Consider the following 25,959-nt stretch of genomic DNA (forward strand, 5'->3'; position numbering starts at 1 on the left):
CAGTATTTCCTTTACTAAAAAGGACAATGCTTGACAGCATAGTGAAGAGGCAGCAAGACATTAAGTAATAAGAACACATCTCAAGTACGAATGTTCACAAATACGGACTTCCCAAACCACGGAACTAAACAGATGCATTCTTGAAGCAGTGGAAAGCACATTCTTGCAAAGAGATCTAAACTGTACCACCTATCTAAACGTCAGAGCTGGATCCTACAGGACAACAAAAGGTGGCCTGGGCAAACCCACATAAGTCACAAGCATAGCGCTCTTGCACTCGCCTTTCCTCAGAGTATCACATTCCATCACTCCTATGAAAAAATGTGACCTCCAACTACCATCTAGAAACAAACATGATGAAAATAAAAAGTCTGACCCTTGAGTTGTAGCTCTCCCAGGTGCAAATCCAAGTACTGAAGGGGAAACAGTTAGGTCACTAAAATTGGCACGCACTACCCACTGAAAGGCTCCTCAACAGTTGCCACAGCATATTCCACACGTGCATCGAAAGCAGCAGTGCCTACCTGAGTAACATGACAAGGTCTGCATCGCTGGATAAACGCACCAGCCCAGGTGTTCCCTCTGTCCGGATGAACTGGATCTTCTCCCTGTGTAAGCAAAAAAAGACTTCCAAAATATCTTTTGCAAATAAGGCACCAATGTACACAACAGCAGCAAGAAAAAATACAGGGCATATCACAAAAACCTCCGGGTTATGCTTCTGTATTTCAGAAACCATCCTTTTTCCCTGCCACACCATGTCCATGTAAGAAGCAAAAATATTACAACCAAAAAGCTCAGTTGTTCTGAGGAATGATTCTCCTATTGCCCTCATCTCTTCAATGCTCAGGCCTCAGGTAGTACAGCCATCCAATCAGTTAAAAAAAATCAATCAATCAATCAGTCCTTCAAGTTCATGGTAGCTGTGTCCCTGAATTCAGAGTAAGAAGTTGAGGACATTACTATTCTGAAGGTGACCTGTTTGAAGAGGTACTGTCTTTTTTGAACCTTTACACAAATACAAGCCATACAGTACAACACACACTTGTGATTTTAAAAGCAGGGTTTTCATAATACACTGCATTTAGGAGATCTTTCACAAAAACCCTTGTACTATTTCTCCCCCGCTGTCTCACCCGAGCACCCACCCCTCCTTCCAGACCCAGTGGGGTCACTATTGTGGAATCTATGCATCCTAAACTCTGAGCATAGTAAGATACAGATTTCTAGGCTCTATATTGAATATAATTCCTTGGCTGATTCCTCTTCTTTTTCTCTGTAGAGTTTTTTCCTGCATTCTGAAATGAAAGTACATCCCTTTTATTTTCTCTCTCTCAGTACAATGTATATGATGGTACGGTAGAAATAAATTCTAATTTGGTTTTACTCTTCAGGAGTAAAAGAAAACAAAAACCAAACCCCTGTAGTAAAAACCGTCCCAATTGCAAAGCAGAAAAACCCCAAACGAAGAGAAAAGTACAGAACTCCACGTAAGAACGGCAGCATTGGCTCAGCTTGGAGGTCCATCTACCCATTGTCCCATTACCAACAGGGACAAGAAGGTCAAAAACGACCTGTGCAATCGACAGCGTAACGAGGCTGCTGGCAGCTGCACGCAGGTCAAGCTGCAATATGAATTTCTGAAACACATCATTTCACATACAACAGTTTCAACACAAGGATCAGACCAAATTTCTTGCCATCCGTGTCTAAAATCACGGTGCATAAAGACCTTCTCAGACAGTGGAATTAACATACATTCCCTGGTAACTTGCACTACATTTACAGCATATTCAAGGGTGAAAAAGGGGCACAGCCAGACTGTGCCCAGAGTCCCCCTGTCCCTGCTTGCCAGGGTGGCAGCTGTGGCTGTAGCAGGAGCGTCTAATTCAGTGTTCTTCTATTAAGAGAGGTACTGAAAGTCAAGCACCTGCTTTGTTGCAACCACAGTGTTGACCACTCAAGACTTGAGTTCGGACTGGAAGCCCCGTAGTTCCATCAGTACAGCGCTGAGCCAAAGCCAACATGCGCTGCCCACCCGCGAGCATGGCCCCAGAGAGCCCAGGGCAGGGACAGATGGACACTTCCAGAGCCTACGCCAATTTACATCAGTGCCCAAATGGCAAGGTTTGAGGAAAGCAATGGTGGATTACAAAACCTATCTTAGCATTTAGTTGGCAGCAACACCAGGAACCAGAAGGATGTCTTCTGGCTTAACCACCATATGCAGCCCTCCAAATGAATGCAATCCAACACTTCTTGGGGTTACCAATGAGAGTTGCGATTTCAACGATAGTTTTTTAAATACATGCCTTTGACCTTCTGTTAAGATATAAATTATGTTTAATGTGTAAGAGGTGCCTATGCCTGAAGCCATTTACATTATTTAACAGCCTCTCAGTTTTATCTGTGGTGGCTCACAATGAGATTTGATCGCGGCTCCCTGCTTAATAATAGTATGATAAATACAACATTCCCACTGCATCATAAAACCTCTGAACAACAGTTTCCTACCTGTAGTATATTTTTCATTGTATATTTTATTGGACCCTCAACTTCTTATCACATCTCTTCATTCTTTTTAGGAATGAGAAATTATTTTAGACAGAAAATTTAAGAGAGCTTTCAAATTATCTGTCCTCTTCCACTGGACAAATACTGATTTTCCTCTTCACATATGTAATAATTATAATAGTAATATTTAGTATCATCATCATTCTACCTCAGTTGCACTGAGATCCTCAAAGAAATAGATCACAGACAGTTGTACTGATGACCACAATAAGAAAAATTACACAAAGAGTTCATAGTGTGGGATTTCACTTAGGCCTTAATTCATCAAGTGTTATAGGAATGTCCTTGGATTTGCTTTGTCTCATGATGTGTCAAATAGACATGGATTCCCGTAAATTGCTAAATCAGGGTCTTAAAAGACTAACTATGAAAAATGAAACTGGGATCTTCATAAAAATATAAGAGATGTTACCAAAGCATCAGCTCTAGAAGAATATAGGAAAGGTATAATGGAAGATCCTTTACCTTAATCAAATGTACTAACTTCAAAGACTAAGACTAGAATGGAACCATTTGGCTTCTTAATGTAAAATAAAACCATGTTCATTAAAATCCTCAATCATTCTGCTAAAGCAGATAAGTTAGACATAGATCTTCAGCCTATTTATGCATGTATGTAAGCATACAGAAGGATATCTAGTCTCAAGTAAATGAAGAGTTACAGCAACCAGTATCTTTTATCCTTTGATCTTCCATTTTTAATCTGAAAACTACTTTTTCTTGAGAAGGGCTCATCTGGTGGCAGATTATGATTCTGTAATCAGGAAGCAAAGTTCTACAAGAAGCACAATCTGGGAACAGCAACAAGCTTTTTGAACAGTCTGAACTGTGAATTATCAAAAAAAACACAAAACACATGAAGAAAATGACACTCTGCTATCAGAGTAAAGGAAGCCAGGCACCCTCAGGAAAGGAAAAAGGAATAAAAAAATAATAAAACTACTAATAATCAGAAGTTGTTTGTATACTATTTCCCAACCGATTACTTCGCTTACGTTGCAAACCAAGCCTGGTGGGACAAACTTGCCCATTGTGATACAGGTTCAACATAGGAACTTTTGACAGGCTAAGAACTGTGGATTTTTGTTTTCCTCCTTTTCTCTGTATTTTCTAGAGAACGTGTCTTCTGCTAGTACATCATTTCAGGATTGTCAGCCAGGATTTATTTAGAGCATGAACCAAAGCTTTAACATAGAAGCCTCATCACAGAACTTGTTAGAACATGATGCTTTAGGAAACTGCAAAACAGGGCAGCTTGTTGAATTTTGGGAGTTTGCAAGGCATGGAGGAAATGGAGGAAAAAGGATCAATAAGTAACACTATAAGAATGGAAATAACAAATGAAAATCAGTGCTGGCTGCTGCGCTAGTCAGCATGGATAGGCAGCTGGAACACAGAGCGCTGCATTGGCAGCTCTGCACAGGACAGACCACAACCATCAGACTAGCATTTTTAAAATTTAATGTCCAAGGAAGAATAGGTAGTCATTTGACCCCTAGTTACTAATATTCAAGTTGTTAGTTATTCCATTTTTTGCACTCAAGCACATGAACTAAAGTGTCTTTGAGCAGGATACACTTTAAAAGGGATCTGGCCATTTTCTCCATTTCAGGTTTTATGATTTCTAGTCTGACCATTTGAGGGAGTTTTAACAACCATATAACAATCAAAGACTATCCTTCATCAGATCTCACTGGACTATACAAAAACCTGTAGATACACATTTTTTAAATTTTGGAGAAACAGAAAAAATTCCAGTTGATGTAAGATTACCTCCAAGGTCCTTAGGTCAGGACAACCTTTCTGTAAATGCACATAGAGAAGGACAAAACCAAATGCCATTCTGCCTCACAGTCCCAGCTGTACACATACTCAAATGAACAGTCACATTTGTCATGTCATCCAGCTGTCTTGGCACATTTTGGAGACATCAGAAAATCTCTCATGCCAGTTGTTCCAAACATTTTATTGGAGGTACCTTTTTTTGGTAATAACACATTACTTCTGGTCCTGTACACCTTATTTCAGGGAGTTACATAGAAATACAGTAAAGAACTATTTCCCACAGCTTTATGAATATGTTTGAGTAGGCCAAAGGTCTACAATCTGCTAAATTTCACTGCTGATTTTAATGAAAGAAACTAATTTTAGTTAGCATTTTGTATTGAAATGGGAATAGCAGACTTCACCAACTTTATTACCTGAGTGAATGATTCCTGGTAAGATCTGGTTGACGCTCTTGTAGAATTTCAAAGATATTGGGCTGCCGCAGAAATGCAACAATCTTGTCATTGTAAGCTGAAAACATCAACAAAAATATCATGCTGAAACAAGGAGATACTAAAAGGACTGCGTTTCTCCTGAGATTTGAACAATAATGACAGCAGACTTCATAGTTTCAAGTTTAGCAGTATTGTGTTAATACTTTTTCATACAAGGCTATCAATTCTGCTAACGTTTAGGGAACACACTTCTTGATTATGAACCAAATCTCATTGTGACACATCCTTCCCGCTATTAGAGGCTCTAATTTTGTTAGCAAGTTCTATTATATTTTATCACTCACGGTCTTAGCTAAGGTCGAACTAGAATATTCATTGCTAGAATAAAATTGCAGGGACCTTGGTTTCCACTGCACTGAAATCCATTCTCAAATATTAAACAGTCATTGGAAAGACCCATATCAAATCCTCACTAATTGCTGAGCCTGCAGTGTATGCACACTATGTCCATGGCAAGGGGAAGGATTTAAATTAGCAGAGATTTTCAAGTAAACATGCCACAGTACAAAGAGCCAGTTATAGTCAATCGGATTAATTTATCTTGATTTAGCACAATGTGACAGCTGTTAGATTCAATAAGCTAAATTCTGGTCTTGGTGGCACAGAAGCCAGTAACTTTGTGTGTATGTAACTGAGAACAGAAGTTAAGCTAATGACTAATTCCAAGCTGATTAACACTTTCTGGAATCCTGCCAAACAAGATGCTGAGAAGTTGTACAAAAATCACTGGGAATACATGGAGTCCGATTAGGACACAATCTAGCTCACTGGCTTCAACTCTTCCTGTCACCACATAGAGGAAGTGAGCTAAGAAGGCAGAAGCTCTACATCAGTTATTTGGTTCTGCACAGACACTTTTCAGTATTATTCCTGAAGGCTGCAACCGAACAATTGGGAAATGCTGATGCACAGAAGTAATCATAAAAAATGGTAACTTCCACCCACCGCAACCAAATGCCATGCCCAGCAGTGCACACTGCCAGGACACACTCTGTCATGGAGGACTCTGAAAAGAGGCCGTATGCTGACATACCCACGGGAACCACGTCCTGGTACTGAGCTCTGCTGACTGTATTGAATGTGCTAGACGGTCTTGGCAAAACTGGTGGTCCTGAATGACGAGAGTCCTCTCCGACCTGAAAATGTGCAAGTAACCACAATGAGTGTCTCTATGCCAGCATATGTACTCAGGGACCCAGGAGTGAGAACTCATGTGGCTTAAAATTAAGCGTGTATTTAAATGCTTTGCTTGACCACTCAGCTGCGTTGTATGACAATTACTAGTAAAACATTTTTTAGTATACTATGCCTTTTAATATGAAGACTCAAAACTGAATAAGAGTTTATTGCTATTTTTAAATAACAGTCCCATTCTGAAAAGGGACTAAAAAATTCAAACTGGGATTCCTTCACAGGGTATTTTGTACTTCATGGACATCTTTATACATATCAAATTCTGCTCCTTTATTAGCACCTCTGTTACCTCTGTGCATGAACAGAATTTCCCTAAATTTGAAGTGGAAACAAATTTGTGGCTGAAGCAGGAGGATAAAGAAGCAAGTTCACATTCAGGCAAGGCAAACAAGTCCAAAACTGGTAAAAATATGCTTCCTACAATCATTCAGTAAAACTGTTCTGATTTTTTTGTGTTCATATTCTGGGAGTAAAAAACGTTGCATATGAACATTTTTTAAGGTAGAACCACAATGTAAAATTGTTCCTGGTAGCATTTGTGATGTCAGGGCAACTTCTGCAATTTTCTGTGTGCTGAGGCTTCAGTCATTTCTACCATGTCAGTATTCTGTATTTCATCTATAGAAAACATTTCTTTCAACCTCTTTTTCATCCTGCTGGACTTTCATGTTTACTTCTCAGTTCTTGTGCCTACATGTAGTGGTTAGCATCTGAACTAGACTTCCAAGCTTCAAAGATATCTATCACACCTAACTGCAAAAGATCAAATAATTATAAAGGGCGTTTTTAAATCCAGTCTCTGAAATCACGAAGTAGAAGTCCTGAGATGCCTCCCAAGATCACTGTGCTCTAATAATACCCTCTCAGAAAAATGAAAAATTATTTCCCGTAGGCACTGTGCTGGAAAAGGAATGCCATTATTATTAGCTCCAGCTTCACGCTGCAGTTCAGCCTTAGTTAAAAAGGCATTCCTTACACCAGTTAATGTTTGCTTTAAAGCATCTCCCTGTAAAAACCGGGTCAGTGGCTTCAAAACATCAAAGTTCGTGGCAAGGCAAATCCAAAGAAAGTATTTTGAGAATTTTTTTCATTAAGTATTCGCCTTTTGCAATAATGTATAGTTCCTTGAAGCAGTGGTTTAAAAACAGGAAAAATAGCAGCAAACATGCAATACTTAAGTCATAAGTACAGAAGAAAAAGTAGTGCTCAGATTCATACATATGCATATAAATGAGCATCGTTACATCATTAATCCCAGAATGGGAATACTGCATTGAATTGCTATGTTTGAGATTCCTATCTGGAGTTATACTTCCATTCAATTCAAGTTACAAGTGTAACAGTATCAAGGAAATACTTCTAAATTAAATGGATTAAGGCATTTCATGTATCTAGAGTGGGAAATTTTGACAGGTAATCAGCACTGTGTATATGCAATATATATGATGACGTCCTGTAGGATAAACTACACTTATGTTGCAGTATTGACAACTTCAGCAGCACGGTTGACATGAATCTCTCTGTTTTAAGTGCAGAGCTTCTGCATACTGCTTAAAGATAGATAATTTCAGTGGATATTTAGCAAAGGTAAGAAAAAAAATATTTTTTCTGCTCTGTTATAAATCAATCACAACAGAAATACTTGCTTTACCCTACTGAAGATCTAAATAGCTATATAAAGACATTTGTAGCTTCCTTGCCTGCTCTAAGACATCACTGCCTACACCACATCACCAAATTGATGGAAAATGCTATCTAAAATCATTTGTAAAATACACCTTACATTGGGAGTGGGGGGTGGAAAGTATCATGGGTGACTAAACCACGTTAACACAGGATATGACAAGATATGCAGCCAACGGTATGGCACTCGCTTGCTGCAGCTCAGCAGAAGCCCTGTTAGAGAAGTGGCAGAGAAGATTCATGCCTGCTCTGAAACAGACCTCTGGCAGAACTTCATCTACCACAAGACTGAGCTATAAATAGGCTATATCAGAACATTTCTCTTCCCATTCTAAATTGTATTATCTTTAATTCCTGGCATGGAATAGCCCTCCTCTGAAAAGACAACTTGCAGTCAACAGCATGGTGGTTAAATAAAGTACGAGTAAAGTCTAAGTCATTGTATATACACTTGCTTGCAAGTAAAAACAAGTTACAACAATACAGAGACTGATGGTGAAAATGGTCCACAATGACATAGCAACAAAATAGTGTTTTCCATGCATTCTGCTTAGAAAGTAGAAATGAAATACATATGCAAATGCATGTAACCGTCTGATAAGCCTATACGTGCTAAGATTTTTTTATACTTATTCAGAAAATTGCACATCTAGATATATATACACACATGCACTTCCCCCCACAGCTTATTTGCAGAGTTATATCAACATACTTGGCAGACACCGTGGGAGACAACATCACATATTTTGACAGTGGAAGACAGGACACAGATACTGGTAATAAGTAATCAGATGCTCTCCTGTGCTTAAATGGGGTTACTGTGAATTAAGAGAAACTCACATCTGATATTCCTCTGAATTCATACATTTCAAAAGCAACAATGGCTAGCAAATAAAATAATAAATATTTACAGATGAGTACCATATGCTTACAGAAGAATCATGCTCCTCACAACATGGAATTGTGAATGGAATGATGTGAAAGAAGATGATCCTAAAAACCTGGTGGCTCCCGAAGAGAAGGGGTAGATCCAACTTACCTCACCAGCGCTGTGGCTGCGTTGTCTGGTCAAGTGCTGCCGATGGACTAACGCACTAGTGGGCCTGCTACTCTGCAAGGGAAGCCTTGGGTCAATGAATGTGGTAGTGCGGGAATTGTGGTCAACAAAGAAAGCCTAGAGAAGGAGAAAGAAGGAAGAATTTATAGCCAGTATTCTTTTTCTCATATGTCCAAGGTTAATGTCTATCCAGGATCTAGGTTCCATTCGCTAACATAAGTCTTTGTAAAATATTCCTCACATTACTGTGGCTTCTATTTCTCTTCGGCAGAAGTGGGATAACAGTTTTTCATCTCACTGAAGGGATGAATTCTTTATGCCTTACTTCATTCGTGTCTATAAAGCCCTTTGAAATTTTCATCTGACAAGTATCGGAAGTAGGAAGCTTTATTATGATTGTCAAGAAGAGAAGACTTAAACTATAATAAAAGTAATCCTGGTGTATTCTCCCTTTCATTTCCTTATAAGCATCTCAAAAGATGTCATTAAGTGGCAAAACCATTCCCTTTTTGTGAACTATTTACCATATAATTACAAACATAATTGGGTGCGTATGTGTCAAGTGTATGACTGCATCCTGTGATGAACAATGACTACAGGCCAACAGGCATTTTTGCCATCCTCCTGATACAACTATTCTAAGTTCATTAACCTTTTAGGAAAAAAAAAAAAAAACCAAAACACAACCCAAAAACAAACCAACAACAACGACGACAAACAAAAACCAAAAAGAAAGGTCAGTCAGGGACACAAAACTGATGGCAACAAAAACATTTAAACCAGACAACCGGTGAAAACTATCACATATTGGCCAGTCATTCATTTGCTGAAAGCAAGGTCTGAAGCCCTGAATTTTTAGCCCTGAAATTTAAACTTTCTCCAGTGTTAGTGTTGCACTTGGAAACCAGCACTGTTCTATTTCAACACACTTCATTTTTTTCAGTCACAATGCTGGAAACACGTGGAAGTGGCAAAAAAAGATCCCGGTTTTGAGCAGAAGAGTTACAGGAAAGTGACATCTGGTTTGAGGAATCGAAGAATCTGGACCAGCAGAGAGGTGGTCAGGGCCTGCGGGAGCCACTTCTGTGTTTGGATACCAGTGAGGTACTTCGACCACAGTTTCATAAACAATTCAGTCCTGCAGTGTCAGCAAAAGAAACATTCTCATCTTCCCCCATCCTGACCACTTGTTTCATCCCTTGTGCGCTCTTCCTGCCTTGTGCTGGCACAAATGTTTGTGTAGCCACACAGTGAACCCAGCTGAGGAGCTGGTCCAGGCTAAAATTACTCTCTTTTTGTCCCTCTCCCTGATGGTTCCTCTAACCTCGGTGAGCCCACCAGGGATAGGAGGAGAGCAGAATGGGCTCCTTTGGCAGCAACACCAGCTTATAGTATTCATGAAATCATTGTTTCAGACTTCTTGGTATAGCCAGACCAAGGAAAATGCAATTCTTCTGACTGCTATGAAGGTAGGTCGATAAACCAGTCTGTCACGCTATACAGCAACTAAATACCATTATGGATTGTGGTGGGAGAAAATGTTCATATCCCCATTTCCCAAGGAAGGAGAAGCGTATGGAGGGACACCAAAGTTACAAAACCTTAGAAACGCTCCAGAAGAGGGCAGCAAGCCTCCTATAGCCCTAACAGCGATTGCCTGTACCTGTAACCTTGCCTACAAGCAATGAATTGCATTACCTGGACGGTAACAAAGAACTCTGTTTTGATCATCTGACATAGTTATAGATACGCAAGTGAAACTTACTGTTCCACAGTTCAAAAAACTATAAAGTGTATTTAATAAATGCCATTTTAATTGCAACGTTTGAGCCTGATGCAGCACTTGTTCACCTTGACAAATACTGATGTCACCTGCAGCGCAACTATACAGAGTAGGGAATATGAAACCAGCGGGAAAGCAGAATGAAAGCCGTTCTGAAATTTCAGTTTTGGGCCTTGAAAATGACTGGAAGAGGCTGCTGGAACATATCCAGGCTTTTTGAAAATTCTGCTCTCCACTGATAGGTTTATTTCACTTATTAAGCAAGGGGTTTGTATAGGGTTTGTTGTTTTTTTTTTAATGTCCCTGTATCTACTATTTTATCTAGTCTGGTCTATGTGTATTTATAAGCACTTTCATCAAAACAAAGGTTGATTTCATTAAGTCAACATTATACTGTAAAATCACTTAGAAAAAAAAGGTACTGATTCAATATAGGAGAAAGTACTACCTAGAGTTGTGCTACACAGTTGAGTTAATGCAGCAATCTAATATTGAATGCAGCGTTCTTTAGCATTACATTTAAATAAACAACTCAATTTAAACATTAAGTTAAAGACAATCATGTCTTATTAAATATGAATGCTTGTAGGCAGCTAATAGTAGCCTACTTTAAAATAAAGCATAAACTACTACTTTGAAGCTTCAGTGAACATAATTGTTGAAGCTGCAAGACTTTGGGCTAACCTGGACATTAGCACACAGCTCAAAATACAGTGTGGCTCACAGCCTCCTTTCAAAAAAATTCCTCTCATAACTCCTGTCTAGCTATAATCCATAAATCTATGATGCTTGAAGAGACTTACATAAGCTGGGTAGTGCCAAAACTACATTTAGCCCATTAAACACGGATAGCTGCCGAAGTTATCTTTCCAAATAAAGCCTATGAAGCTTGCTAAAGTACCTTTTCTTCCTATTGAAGACACTGGTAATCAATTTCATTGTAGAAAGAAAAAACAGACAATAAGTGTCCTACAATAACTTACTATGTATTTGTACATCTTGCAGAGATCTAATTAAAAAGTTTATACATTTGCATCGGACTTTAAAATATGAACGTTATTGTTATATTACACATACTGCACAAATGCATTGGGATGCTTATCTGTATATACATGCGTGTACGCGCATGTATGCAGCAATGCAGAATTTCAGTTATCAGGCTGAGTTCAGCTCTGGGACCTATCTAGCCCGTATGATGCTTCCTGCTACCACCTTTTCCAGTGGTCGTCTGCCTCCCTGTGGTCAGTGACTGATGAAGGTTCATCTGTAATGCCAATCAGAAACTACATCCTAGTTACGCCAGACCTTTTAGGGAGAAGTGCATACCAAACGGATTTTATCTTCTGTAGATACATGGCAGAGTCAAAGAGGAGTGGGCAACTGGGCTTTGCTGTGCAGCTTTGAAGGGAGTTCAGAGGTAGACAGTCCCCAGCTGACCTTGGAAGACAGTGACATTGACAAGTAAAAACTCTACTGCTCAGCACTGCATCAGGGTCAGAATGATCACTGTGCCTTGCAAGCAAGACCACCAAGCCTCTTACTATGATATACTTGGAAAAATAAAGGAAAACCTCGTCTCAGCAGGAGAGAGTAGCCAGGAAAAGGAAATATAATTATATAGTGGCATGGCTAATTTCTACTTGCTTCTCTTTAGCTTTATGCTTTAATAAAGGCAGGTCCAGTTTCGGTTTGGTCTCATCAAGCACTGGTCTCACCATGTACTGACCATCATCTCTCTCAAGTGCTGAATAGGCTTTTCTACTGGCCACAAGTGCTACTTGAGACAAAAGCAATTCAACATAATGAAAATGAACAATACTGAGCCTAATTCAAAGTGAAGAAATCCTGTGGGGATTTATTCAGTGCTTCCTCTTGTTGATTAATGTCGTGGTAGCATCACTGTTACCAAATACGACACCAGAAATCCAAAGGTCTAATTCTCTCTACAGAGTGCCTATTAAAGTCAAGTGAAAATTGCTATATTCTTCAGAAGAAAATTGGCTTCTGAAGAACTGAACAGAAAAAGTATTACTTAAAACTGGAAAGAGCGAGGGAAGCAAAGAACAAGGTTAGTATAATTGCACATTTCTAGTTGTGTTTCTAATGAAAAAACACAGTGTTTTCCAGAGTTAATAAATCCTTGAAGGAAACAACCCTCAAGCACTTTTTCTACCCTACTGTTTAGAATCTGCCTGTAATCTTTTCAAGCGTCAAGATCATTATGTATATGGACACTCACAGCTAACAAAGTACCAAGACTGACTGAGAAGCTTAATATGCCTATAGTCCTAACCAGGACTTGTCACACTAACAGATAGCCTTATCACTACCTCACAGGCTAATCACAGTCTATTTTTAACCCTCCTATCTTCCGCAAAGAAAATCATATTCTAGATAGTAATTACAATTACATTACTACTATAAAAAAAGTGTCTGTTCTTCAATTTTAAAATATATTGTTAGAAATGAAAAGCGATACCTGTTTTGAAAAGCAGTAAGACTAGCAAGTATTCAAGATCCCTAGTAATAAAACTTACTACACACCATTTCTTTCCTGTTAATCAATACATAACCAAGAGAATGATCATCCCCAGAGCTATTCCAGTCTTAAGTGCAGCCATTTTTATCTCGGAAACTGATAAACACTGGACCTACTTAGCATTTGGGTAGAGGACTCGTCTAGGAAAATGATTATTAAAGAAAAAAGTGTAAATAATGCACGCTAATGAATTCCACTCAAAACTTGGAGGTTGAAGGAGGGGAAAAAAAAAAATAGAGTCCTAAGGAAAAGCTTAAAGTTAAACAAGAAAAAAAGGTAATACAAATGGTTCAACAATAACTAAATACAATTCAGTAGATAATAATAAAGTAACATTTTATCTAAATTATGTTACAAGTACACAGGAAAAACGCCAAAGAACTTCACTGAACTGCCTGTATCTACACAGTAGATAATTCTTTTCAAAAGAAGTTTTAAACATCCAAGGGAATCTAAGCAACTTATTTCACAGTAAAATGAATATACATTTTCTGGCAACTTTCCTTGTAATGATTAACAATCATTTATCAGTCATCTACTCCTTTCATATAATGCTTTTCCAGCACAGATGACAAATTCCAATCCTCTTTTGGCAAAAGCAAGAGAAAGAACATGCACTTGTTTTCTTGTTAAGCGCAACCAACTGAGTTGTGACATGACAACATCCAAGATCGAGCAATCAACAGAGCAACATGTGCATTACAGATACCTTGCCCTGATGGTCATGTTTCATTTCCCAACCTCTCGGCAGCTCCAGCTGTTTGTTAGCAAACATGTTGAGGAAGCCCACCAAATCACGATTATGCTGGTAGCGCTCAAAATGGTGGGTGTCCCGCCGGACTTTGGTGATCATGTGCTTCAAACACGTGTTATTTGTAAACATGCGGTAGGCACTCTGAAAAATAAATAACAAAAGGAAATACTTTTAAAAGATAAAATTTCTTCTGACTACAAAATGTAACATTTCAACATAAGTTAATGATCTAATCATCTATAAAACCTTAAAAAACACCTCTAAGCCACAACAGTATGGAAAAAATGGTCCTCTTCCTAAGGGTTAAGGATAAGCGTTTGGTGTTTCTTATTTTGCTTGACATACACAAAATTTCATAATTGACTCACTTCAGCAAAGTGTGAAATCTACTACAGATTCCATTTACCACATTTGTCCCTGGAACTGTGAAGAATCCCATAACATTAATATTGCTTTAAAAGTTGTCATGGTTTAGCCCCAGCCAGCAACTAAGTAGAGATTTCATAGATATTCTCTCATTTCTGGAATAATGAGACATCTGCAGCCATAGAACACAGTAATAAAGCTGGTAAGGTTTTCTGCAGGACAGGGATACCTAAGCTTGTAGAACTTATCACAAATCTACATAAATATTGTTTCCACCTATTGATTTTTCAAAATTACCTTATCATTGCACGTCCGTGTGTAATTTATGTAACAGAATTAAAATCAGAGAGTAAAAGGAGAGCACTGAGGAATAGGGAAAACTTTAAATAAAAGGGGAAAATAAACAGTTAATGCCCTTCCCTCCAAAAAAACCCCAGTCAACCAGAAACCAGGTCTTTCTCTCAGCATCAGCAATAGACAGAAATAAAGACATAGGTCCTCCTATTGCACTCTGCTGCTATCTAAATCACTCTGTGCCCCTAAACCTCTACTCCCTGTCCAGAGGTCTTATCTACCTCCGTCCTATTTCATATATTCAAGATAAAGCTATGCAAGCTAAGCAGAGTTATTCAGATACAAACAAGCATGCATGTATTTCAAAACCAAAATAGCACTGACCAGTAATTAAAAAAACCCATTAATTTATTATCAAGTATGCTTGCAGACAACAAGTTATTCATTCCATTACTTCTGTTTACACTATACTGCCCGTTACACAAAGGAGAAGAAATATTTAAAAAAAAAAAACTATATAAGAAGCAACACTGAAGAACAGGCAAAACAGAAAAGGAAAATATATATTAAGATGCTTTTGTTGCTCAGTGTGACCTCTAATACATTTTGATACAAACCAGGCAACCTGGGAAATAAATTATCCCATAAGCAGCAAAGTGCTCTTAAAAAATAAGCATAATTTTCATTCTCAGAATTGTCTCTCACCCTCTGCAAAGCACAGTAAGAAAGCCAGTGCTTCAATAAACAAACGAGTTTTGTATCATAAGACAGATGAAGAATTGAGTGAAAAGTAAGAACTGTAGAAGCTATAACACCAACTAGGACAACTCTGATAGTCCACCAATTGCAAGGAATGATGATAAGTGTTTGAATTTATCCAGCCTCCTTATGTAGTAAAAATATCTTAGCATCGAACACTGAGCAATATCTTTGTACACAAGACAACTGTATTTATAAGCACTTATTTATGAAAATCTTTCAGCTGTAGACACTGTACTCACAGGGTTAGAATGCAGTACTGTAAAGAACTCTGGGCTGATAAGGAATTTCACAGGGGGAGACTGGAGCAATAAAGTAAGTCTGGATCTGGAGGTAGAGTGAGGCAGCACATTCTCTCTTCGAAAATCTAACAGCAAAGTGAATGACAAAGACTTCCAGTAATAATCATTACCAAAACATCACTGCAAACAACTATATCGATATGAGTTGCACAAGCAAGAAAGCAGCAGGTATACATTTATTTCAGATTTATTAAGTATTCTTCACATAAGTGTACCTGAATTACTTCTAACACAGCACTGAAGTTCCTGAAAATATCACAATATTAGTTAGTAACTTTTAATTTTTGCTTTTGGTGAACAATCATTTTTACAAAATCACATCAAATTATTTGAGTTACCAAACATCTGCTTGTGTATAAGATGCAAGAAGGTCCCTGTGGCACACTTGCATTTCTACACTGTAGATGTATGCAGCTAAGTTATTTTTTAAGTGCTAACTAATGGATATAAAAGTCATTGTACACTTAAAAATGTTTCATTCCTCCTTTAAAAAAAAAAAAACCACAAAAAACCACAACGAAAAAACTTGCTATTAACACAGCTCTGATCCTGATACAATATTTAACCAGCTTATATAAATAAGAAAAAGGTTGCCAAGGAAGTACCTTTCAAGTTTCAACTTTCAGTAAACATTTGGGTCTTCTCCTAGCAACTTAGAAGTGCACTGATTTTTCAACAGCATCAGGCACTGAAAATATTACTGGGAGTGGTGTTTGCTACAATGTTAAAACTGTTGCCCCCAATTATCTTTGAAAATCAACAGGACATCTGGATGCATATTTTAAGGTAAATGACGAATTGCAAATTCAGATTGGGTCAGCAGTGATTTTACTCTGAAATGTAAGCTATCTTGTACATTTCACAGTTTCTTTCTTTTATATATTGCAGTATTTGCACACTTCCCATCAAATGAACATGAATCATGTAGAACACAGCTACAATGGATATCAAAGAATATCCCACAGGCAGAAAAAGGAGAAGGGAGTCAGCGAAGGAGATTCTAAACTGAGGGAAAAGTAAGAAGACATTAAAAAAAGAGGAGGAAAAGAACAGAGTAAAATTCTAAATATGGATGGGTAAACTTTATGGAAAAAAGGGAATGAGGGAAATAAAGATGATTATTCTGAGGATGAGAGGAAACCAGAAAATGGAAGGGTAAAAAGCAAAGGAAAAGTAAATGAAAAAGAGGATTTTTAGAGACACTTCTTAAACCATAGACCCCAAGCCCTCCCACAGGAGGCACGTCTATGGAGCGACAGCAGTGTAGCATAAAGACTCCTGAAGCTATGCCTGAATAACTGGGCTGGGAGTGCCTTCCAGGACTGCACCGCGGTTGCACGTCAACTCTATATTGGTACAAAACTTGGGTGTACACCAGTCACTTCTCACACCTGGGAAGATGCTGTGGCGTGGTACAGATAGGTCCACTGTCATAACCTGGGTAATCTGGAAACCAGAATGTGTCACCAGGTGGGTTTTTCCTGCAGTTTAGAGGGTTATGAATTTGATTTATGAACAGATTATTCATCTGAACTTGCTGATTAGGGTTTAGGCTGAATTTGCTTTAAACTGATTTATTTACAGCAAAACTCATCATCTAGCTGCACATGCATGTGCACAAAGGTAGAAAAGGGAAAGACTAAGGCAGAAGTAAAGAAAAAAATATGCAGGGAGCGCTGGGCTAAACCACAAGTTCTACAATGACTTGAAACTCAAGGAAGGGTGGCCTTGCTTGGCTATTAGATTAATTTAGGCAAGCGTATTGTAAGAGAATATCACGAGCCATCTAGAGACAAAGACGAAGCACATAGTAGCACACAACTACACAAGGGTCTGGATGGGTAACAAAACTAACTTTATAAATGTATTAGTAAATTAGTAGTAGGAAGATGACTAGGAGCGAACTGCTCTGCAAGATGCAAAACTAGTGATGACGTTTAGAGCTCATTAAAAAAGATCTTTCCTTCTGTCTTCATTCAAAAAATTAACACCGACCAGAAAACCAGAAGAACTAAAAAACAGAGGAAGAAAGAACTTTCTTCTTAGGCTACAATAGGTAAAGAGCAGGTTAAAGGCTGTGGTGCAAATCAGGTATTTTCAAACCTTTTGAGTTTGATAAAACGTACTCGAACATTTGGGAAACTAGGTGAAGCAATCTCTGAGACATTGGTGGTTATTTCAGAGGTCTGAAGGAATTCTCAGAAGAAAAGGCATAAATATTATATCAATTTTTAAGAACAGGTAAAAAAAGGATGAAGGAAACTGTAGTTGATGTATTTTCTATTCTTAGAAAGACACATGAACTAATTGTCAAACTACTTAAAGCAACAAGATGACAGCAACGTAGAGAAACACAAACAACCAGGATCTCTGAAGAATGAATCACAGCAAACTAAACTCTTTTCTACTACTCGAGTGGTGTAAAGGCCACGTATTTTGATGTTAATAAGGCCTTTAACAACATATACATAATACTCTCAGAATCATGCTGAGGGAGAAAATGACCTGAAACAGATGAAAACACCTGGAGGGGTATGCAGCAGTTTTCAAAAATGTACTGAAGAGCAGTTATGATTTATGTCAAACAAAAAGAGTACACCAAGTGATGTTTCACTGAGATCTGTCTGGGTCTGGTCCTATTCATTATTTCTATTAATGACTGGATAGGGACGTCAGAACTTGCTCCAACTAGGAGATGCTGCAGTACCTGGACAGCAGGATGGACAAGATTCAAAACTATAGTAACACATTAGAAAAGTGCAAAGACCTGTATGCAGGTAGGGATAATCAACTGCATAAACACCAGATGTAAAATAGACATTTGTGCCAAAGATCTGCACACAAGAGTCTGGACCTGATTTTAGCAGAACAAAAACTGAAGACTCGTGGTTAATGTCAAACTACCAGAAAAAAAAAATAGTAGTAATTCTGCAGGAATGTACAAGGAGTGCTGTACGTAAGCTGTGACATTTACACAATCTCTTCAGTACAGCAGAGTCATAGCTTTATTTAATGTTCTGAAATATTCCTCAGAAGCTGTAGACCAAATGCAGACGATACAGAGTAGGCCAACAAAATAATGTGAGATCTAAAAACACAAGCCTCGAGGAAAGACAGACACATTTAAGAATATTTTAGAAGAGAAACTGTATTAGTAGACTGTCTAACAAAGTTACAACATGTCCATCGACTGAAGAAAATGTTGTAAGAACACATAAGATTGCATTTAGCAAGTACAGTTTAGGTACAGCTCAACCTATCTATCTTCAGCTCAGAGATGAAGCAGATGACTGCCCTTTCTAGTCTTATAATCTACCATTTCAAAATGCAGTAGCAGATTCAAAATATCTGTAACCCAGGCCATACAATTTTATATTTTCTCACTGCAAATGTCCTGCCTGTATTTTTACCCAGTCAGATACTGACAGAAAAACGCTCCAAATCTCACATTCATCTCCTTAACGTATTGAACAGGCTGAGCCATGATCTTCAAAAACTAGACAGCAATGAAAACGAATGGTTTCATTTTCACCCAGACTTTCAGGGGCAGAAGTTAGGTTCTGCCTTGTGTCACTCTCATTAAATCGTCTATGAGATCAGTGTTCCCTTTAGAGGCGGGGCAAGGGAAAGAAGTCTTTTTTTGTTAACCTGCATTAGAATGGTGAAAGTCCGTTTCCTCTCCAGCTCCATCCACGGCATTTGTATGCTCTTCAGGCCTATCGTTAGTCATTGTTCTTCGGATGCTCTGGTACCTAGGGTTAGAAAAATGGACTTATATATAGTATATGGTAACTATGATCCAATTCTGGCTCCGAGGAAGCTTGCCCCTCTTTTCTGCCATGTAGGCTAATATACATCAACCTCCAATTTCTGTATTAGTAGCCTTTTGAATTTCTGAAAACCATTATCAGATTATTTTTGTTAGCCGCATAGCTGATGAACACAGGTGGAATACAAAAGCCCTAGAATCTCACATGCAGATTAAAAGGGACAGCCACATGAAAATAAACATGTACAGCCAGCTGCAGCAGCAACTGTGACCCTGACTTCATACTCAGAATGGTGAATGCAGTTTTGCAAGTACACAATTCACAAACAAGGGTAATTCTTACCGGCGATTCAGCTGTTCCATTTGCTGTATAGAATTTGACCTCTGGAGAATCTGGGGGGCTGGGGGGGCTGTGGGTCGCTGCCATGTTGTTGTCCTGTTCACGTGATCCACATAAAAAATCCGTCCATGGCTGTCAATTCGAGCCTCCCAGTCTAAGTAGCAATAAAATACTGTGAACTATGGAGGGGTTAGGTTTATTTATTTATTTTAGCTCTATTGCTTTTGTAGCTGAATATATTGTTCCAAGTTGCTGTTTCTCTTTCACAGGATTACTTTGGCACAGAACTTTCTCACTGAAAGGTTAAGAGACTTGGCTTTTCCCTATTTTATCCCATAAATCAAATTCCCCACTGTAGCTAAGGTTCTACAGAATCCATATCTAATAATTTCTATTCCCTTCTCTATTCTATCTCCCCCTAAACCAGTAAATGTCCCAGGAAAAAAAAAAAAAAAAATCAGGATACTTAGTCTAATTCTCTTGGACTGAAGTAATTCAAGATCCTATCTCTGAGGATTATTTCCAGTTCAAAAGGACAATGGAAAAGTACCAAAAATCCTGCAAAGTTTGACACTTGTCACTGTTTTTCCCCAGCTAGTAGCAACAGGAATAAAACAGATCCCAGTGCTTCTCCTGGGTTTACATGTACCTGTGTTAAAGGTAAGCAGACCTGCCAGAGAAGATGGATAATTATAACAACCAAATTCTTTCATATACTAAACACAAGTTCCAGAATTGCTGATCCTGCAAATATCACAGCAAATGCAACTTCTTGTGCAAGCAGTAACTGTAATGCTGTCCACCGTGTTTTGCAACACAAGCTACAATGTGAGAAGTCTAAACCACAGAGATACACCAGGAGAGCAGAGATGAAGGTGCTGGGACCTTTCCCCAACCACATCTGGCTTCTCAGTGCTCAGCAAAAAACAGGTGCATCACAACACCTAAGCCTTAGTTCATAAGATTTTTGGGTCAGAAACACTGTCTGCCTAATAACTGGTTAGGAAACGAGCAAGGTATCACAACACTGATCATGGCTGGGGGCCACATAATAATTAAAAAATATTAAAATATTATATAGAGAGAAACAGGTATGCCTGATTCTTGGGCACAAGCAACTGCAGAAAACATGCAAACCATTTATCACATCAGTTGAAAAACAATCTTTGAAAGCTCATAAGGTTTCTGGAAAAGACTTTCTGTATTTCAAAGCCAGGAAACATCACTTACTGCAGTAACATTTTAAAAACCAAGTTTTTAACCAGAGTTTGTAAATAAAATAAAACATGGAAGTATTCCAGGAAGGACAGAATTGTTCATTGAGAAAAACAAACAAAAAAAGAACAGTTTAAATTTGTGAATTCATTATTCTGCTTAAATGTCAAACCCTAAACTACTGCATAATAGTTGACATTTTCCTTGTGGTGATTATATGGCCAATTCTGACGCACAGTCACCATTTCTGTAACATGGTCTTGCAGAAGAAAAGCATTTTTACCTGCATTCAATTTTAAATATACAAGTTTAGAAGCTATTGCCCAAATATTTAAAGCAAAGCACCTGCATCAGTGTTGTGATGGACAAGGATACCTTCCATTAGTCAAATTGTTGTTAGTCAAATGTGTTACAATGAACTTAGCTTGCTGAACTGCAAAATTGTAATTAATCAAGGTTGTGTGGTCAAGCTTATTTGATGATTTTTCCCAATGAATCGGAGCACAATGTTGCATGTTATAGGCAGAAATACTATATAAACATTACAATTCTTTCTCTTGTTCTTTAACTTAACCTACACACAACTGAAAGAAATACACACATTTTTCTTTCTTAGTTTCTGATTGTGATGGAACAACAAATAGAATACAACCCAAATTACAAAGAAATTACAGTTTATAACTCAAAATCCTATTCTAAATATTTTCTCTAATTTTTCACTATTAAACTATTAAAACTGTTACATATTGAAAGCACAGCTTTGGAGAAAAAAACTGAATCTAGGCAACAATTACTATTTAAGATTTTATTCACATTAGCAAATGAATGAGCTACATAAAGATTGCATTGGGCTTTGATTGTAAAGGGTGATGTGTATATGCATGCCCATGCATGACTGTGTAAAAACCCAGCAAATGTCAGAAATATCAGAATACCACACAGCCAGACCTTTTCCATTAACATTCCATAGTTTTTCCAAGTAGTTATTGTAACGTATAGTTTGCTTCTGAAACATAAAAAGCAATCTATGTATAAACCATGGTACTATAAAAGCTATCTCTATGCATTTCTCATTTATTACACCTGATCTCTGAGTATTTCCCATAATGGTCTCTGTCTTTTTCAGTATGAAAAATGATAAGATACATATACATCTCCCAGGCACAATTTTGTAAAAAATATTATACTGGTTTATTGAGGAGGCAGTTTATTAACTTTAGGATCTGCACTCAGGACTAATTTGTTATATGCACTGATTATGAGAGAAGCAGCAGGGAGCAAAACCTAACCTTCTCATCACCCTGGCTTTCCAATACACAGTTATACCTGCTGTCAGATTCCTTCCAGTTACCCTCTCCAATTACAGAGCACACACAGTCCCATTCCATACTCTGAAATAAAGATCTATTCATTTTACACTAAATGTCTGAACTCCTGACTCCTTTAGAATAATAGAGCTTTGCCGCAGGCTTCAGTGGGTCTGAATTTAACTTTTTTTTGCTTGTTTGTTTTAAAGTAATGTCTGCCTATTAGCTGTGTAGCTCTCTTTTGGTCCTGTCTTCTTTCTTTAAATATCTAATACTGAATAGATTTTCACTGCCCCAAGTTTAAGCAAGTGAATCAGCCCAACAATTGGGAGCAATGTATTTTTCATACGTATTACAGCAATTACAATTTATCTGTCAATTTAGGCTCATCTAACTGTTGCTTAATACCTAGGTTTATTTCAATTCAAAAAGTCTTCACTCTGCCTCAAAAAATGCAAGAAAAACACAGACACCTTTCACATAATCTGCGGAGAATAAAGATGTTACATATTTATTTGTAAATCGTCACCATACAAGAAGTATTCAGAGATTTCGGAGTGCTTGCTATCTTTCCCTCCAAGAGCCTCATATAGTGTATCGCCTCACCTCCCTACCTATGTGCACTGCATACTGAGAAGGCAACACCATGCCTTGCTGCTTCTCTGCAAATGTCTTAGCAAGTCTGTAGACACCAGGTGTAATAATCATAACACACCCTGATAGTTTGCAGACTGAGCACATGCCTTTTACAGAACAGCACTAGACTTCATCATCATCACTCCTCACTTAGAACTTGTCAGCTGTTCATTCTCAGTTCTCACATTTAAAAAATAAACGTATTGAGATCTCAGTAATGAGATCCAGGTAGCCTATTCCCCAATTAAAGTATGAAGAACCTCACTTGGTGGTAGAGCCTCATCCACTCTCTGGTACCGGCTAACATCCTGACGTACCGAAGGCAGTGACCTCAAGGGCTGATGGCCATTGGCTTGCGAACCTGGAATCAAAATGCCCCAAAATTATTTTTTCAGTCAGTGTGGGGAAGCCCTAGAGCTGCCTCTAAAGTGAACAACACATGCTAAAGCTTCTGCAGGACTACGATATTTTAAGATGTATCTAATAGTCATCTGTTCTGGGGGGCAAAGTAAGTTATGTCTACAGTTCTGGGCAAGCGATTTCTCTGGGATGCGCTGCAGTCCTCGTCCTGAAAATGTCACCCCTTAGGACATGCTGCATCTACCTGTGACCAGTGGAAGCCAGGGCACAGAAACAACAGCATGTGCCTGAGCCATATCCCAGCAAGGGACAAGGGCAAAGTTCCACCTGGCCACCTGCTGTAAGAGTTGGAGATGAAAGTCTCCATTGACCTTCCTTGCTGCAGCCACAATGATCTGCAAAACACAGTGCAACCTGACACCTAATAAAAAGAGAGTTCCAAACATGTAGAAAATTATGTAAAAGAACATATTGACAGTATCGGAAATAAATGCCAAATTATTCTTTCCAAATCAAAGAGCTGTTTATGACGAGAAGAAATTAATAGATCCCAAAACTTTTGAAATGTTATGAAAAAGACCCCTCCAGAAATCTAGTTTGAGTGCACCCACTTTATTAGATTGATTGATTCTTCAACCCCTGAAGAAATCAAACAGATAATTCATTGTGAAATGTACTTGAAAACAATCTGTTAGGGATACATTTCTACTTCTGGTGATTTTAGTGAGACACAAAATTCTCAACTGTTAAAACAATTTTGCAATTGGTAAGAGTTTTACAGTGTTAACTTCAGTAACGCATTCCTCTCCTTCCATGGTTCCAGCTGTGCTAGGATGTGCCTACACAGATAAGGGACTAGGAAAGGGAAGATAAACAGCCTGAAGTGTGACTAAAAACCGTATTTTTTTTTCCTCCCCTTTCTTTTGATTACCCTTATGTTTTAATGCTAGTATATGTGTTTATGTTCTTCCCCCCATAAAAACACCAGAGAAAAGACCCAAATAGAAATTCTAGTTTGCATTTCATAGTTCTGGGATTATTTCTCCCCCATAACCATTTTGACTGGCAAGCAGGGTAATACTGTGGAATTCTTTCCTCCTCTTCATCCTCCTTCTCACTACTCAATAATTAAAATATATCCAATTTCAAAATAAACATGTCTTGGGTATTTCAGTTTTGATTCTTTGTTAAATCAAAAACCCTAAGAGTCTCTTGAAGAAGGGAATAAATCTCAAGAGGAACAACAACCAAAAAAAATCTTGAAAGACAATGACATTGAGAAATGAAGATCTTAAATTTTCAGATGTTAATTTTTAAAATAATTTTTACTGGCTGCAGAAAGGTCACTTCAGAAAGTGCAGTTGTTACCTCCAGTAGCTCCTTCAACCTGTGCTGTGGCACCCTCACAAGCTGCTCGGGCTCCTTCTGTTTCTTCATCCTGAGACTGGTTATTGGCAGCTGCCGCCTGCAGGCTTCTTCTTCTTTGCCAGATTTCTTCTGCTTCCTCTTGGTCTTGTAATTCACCTGCCTCAGCCTCCTGTACTTCCTCCAGAGGTAACTGTACCGCAGGTAGAGAACCAGAAGTACTTGCAGTATCCTGTGTTTCAGCACCTGGCTCAATTCTAGCCATGTTGGTGGCACAAGCTCCCTCTTCCTCATCCTGAGAAGAAAAGGCTGGAGTCTCAGGAAACCTGGCACCTTCAAAAGAAGAACACCGCATTTCAACTGAGGAACGTCGCACAGTTGCACTTTCGTTGCAAGAACTGTCTGCCCCTTCCACGTCACTCTCCCCTTCTGGCCGAGTACTAGCCTCACTGACGCTTTCCGTGCGAGCAGGATCACTCTGCTCTGTTTCTGATGACATCTGGGAAGGTTCAGACCCTTGATCAATGGATTCCGTTTCACTAACGCCCCTTCTGCTCCCAGCAGCAGCATCAGCAGCTCCTGCATCTGCACTGCTCGGAGGCTGCTCTGCCTCCTGAGCAGGACACAACTCATTAGCCTGGTCTGCTAGTGCTTCACTTTGAGAACCTTGCAGGCTTTCACCTCTTGATAACTGTGATGGTGGAAGCTCTGGGAGAGTCTCTTGCTGGTCATCAGTTGATGGCAAAGGAGCTTCAGAGGCTGAAACATTTTCATTCTCTGCAGGCCCTTGCATTGCCTGATCTGATGAGTAATTTAAACCATTTCTTTCAACATTTCTTGTAGCACCATTAAGCATTACTAAACCACCATCGTCCTCCAAGGAAGACGGAAAACCCAGGTCTTGATGTAGCTCATGCTCCTCTTCATCTGAGTCAATATGAAGCATAGCATTAAGTCTTGTGTCAGTAGGGAAGCTACTCCTCAGTTTTGGGGAAGCTCCACGTGGACGCTCACCACAGGCAGATGCCCCGGGTCTGGGGTGATTATTGTGTTCTATTGCATCCAGATAGTCATTTAGTGAGTCCTGGCGACCTCTGGTAGGTGACGATCTTGAAGCACCAGAGGTCAACTCATCCTGGTCCGTTTCCAGAGTTGTACTAGTCCTCAAAGGGTGTCTCAGGATTGCTTCTCCAGAAGATTCCTCGAGGACTGGACCATTGGAACACACTGTGGATGTATCATGATGTCCTGCTGGCATGTCCTCATCATCGGAAGGGCTCCCCAAGTCTCCATTTACAGAGTTCACTCCTAGCAAAGTGCCAACTGTTTCTGGTGAAGCATCTGCAGAAACACAAAGACTGAAGGTGAAACAAAATGCAT

At 38.8% G+C, this 25,959-nt stretch overlaps 1 protein-coding gene across 1 annotated transcript in view; it reads right to left on the reverse strand.

Moving 5' to 3' along the window:
• The window catches only part of HECW2 (HECT, C2 and WW domain containing E3 ubiquitin protein ligase 2), a 110,829-nt gene that overhangs the window by 25,843 nt on the left and 59,027 nt on the right, over nt 1-25,959 (reverse strand). The window contains exons 8-17 of the mRNA XM_010282268.1: nt 24,583-25,920; nt 23,120-23,215; nt 19,700-19,850; nt 19,236-19,339; nt 15,528-15,652; nt 13,822-14,007; nt 8,773-8,907; nt 5,890-5,992; nt 4,776-4,872; nt 525-608 (exon numbers count right to left, since the gene is read on the reverse strand). Coding sequence (XP_010280570.1) covers nt 525-608; nt 4,776-4,872; nt 5,890-5,992; nt 8,773-8,907; nt 13,822-14,007; nt 15,528-15,652; nt 19,236-19,339; nt 19,700-19,850; nt 23,120-23,215; nt 24,583-25,920 — 2,419 coding nt within the window. The remainder of the gene's footprint in view (nt 1-524; nt 609-4,775; nt 4,873-5,889; nt 5,993-8,772; nt 8,908-13,821; nt 14,008-15,527; nt 15,653-19,235; nt 19,340-19,699; nt 19,851-23,119; nt 23,216-24,582; nt 25,921-25,959) is intronic.

This window comes from Phaethon lepturus, unplaced genomic scaffold (genome assembly GCF_000687285.1).
Source record: "Phaethon lepturus isolate BGI_N335 unplaced genomic scaffold, ASM68728v1 scaffold5152, whole genome shotgun sequence".
Taxonomy (NCBI): Eukaryota; Metazoa; Chordata; class Aves; order Phaethontiformes; family Phaethontidae; genus Phaethon; species Phaethon lepturus.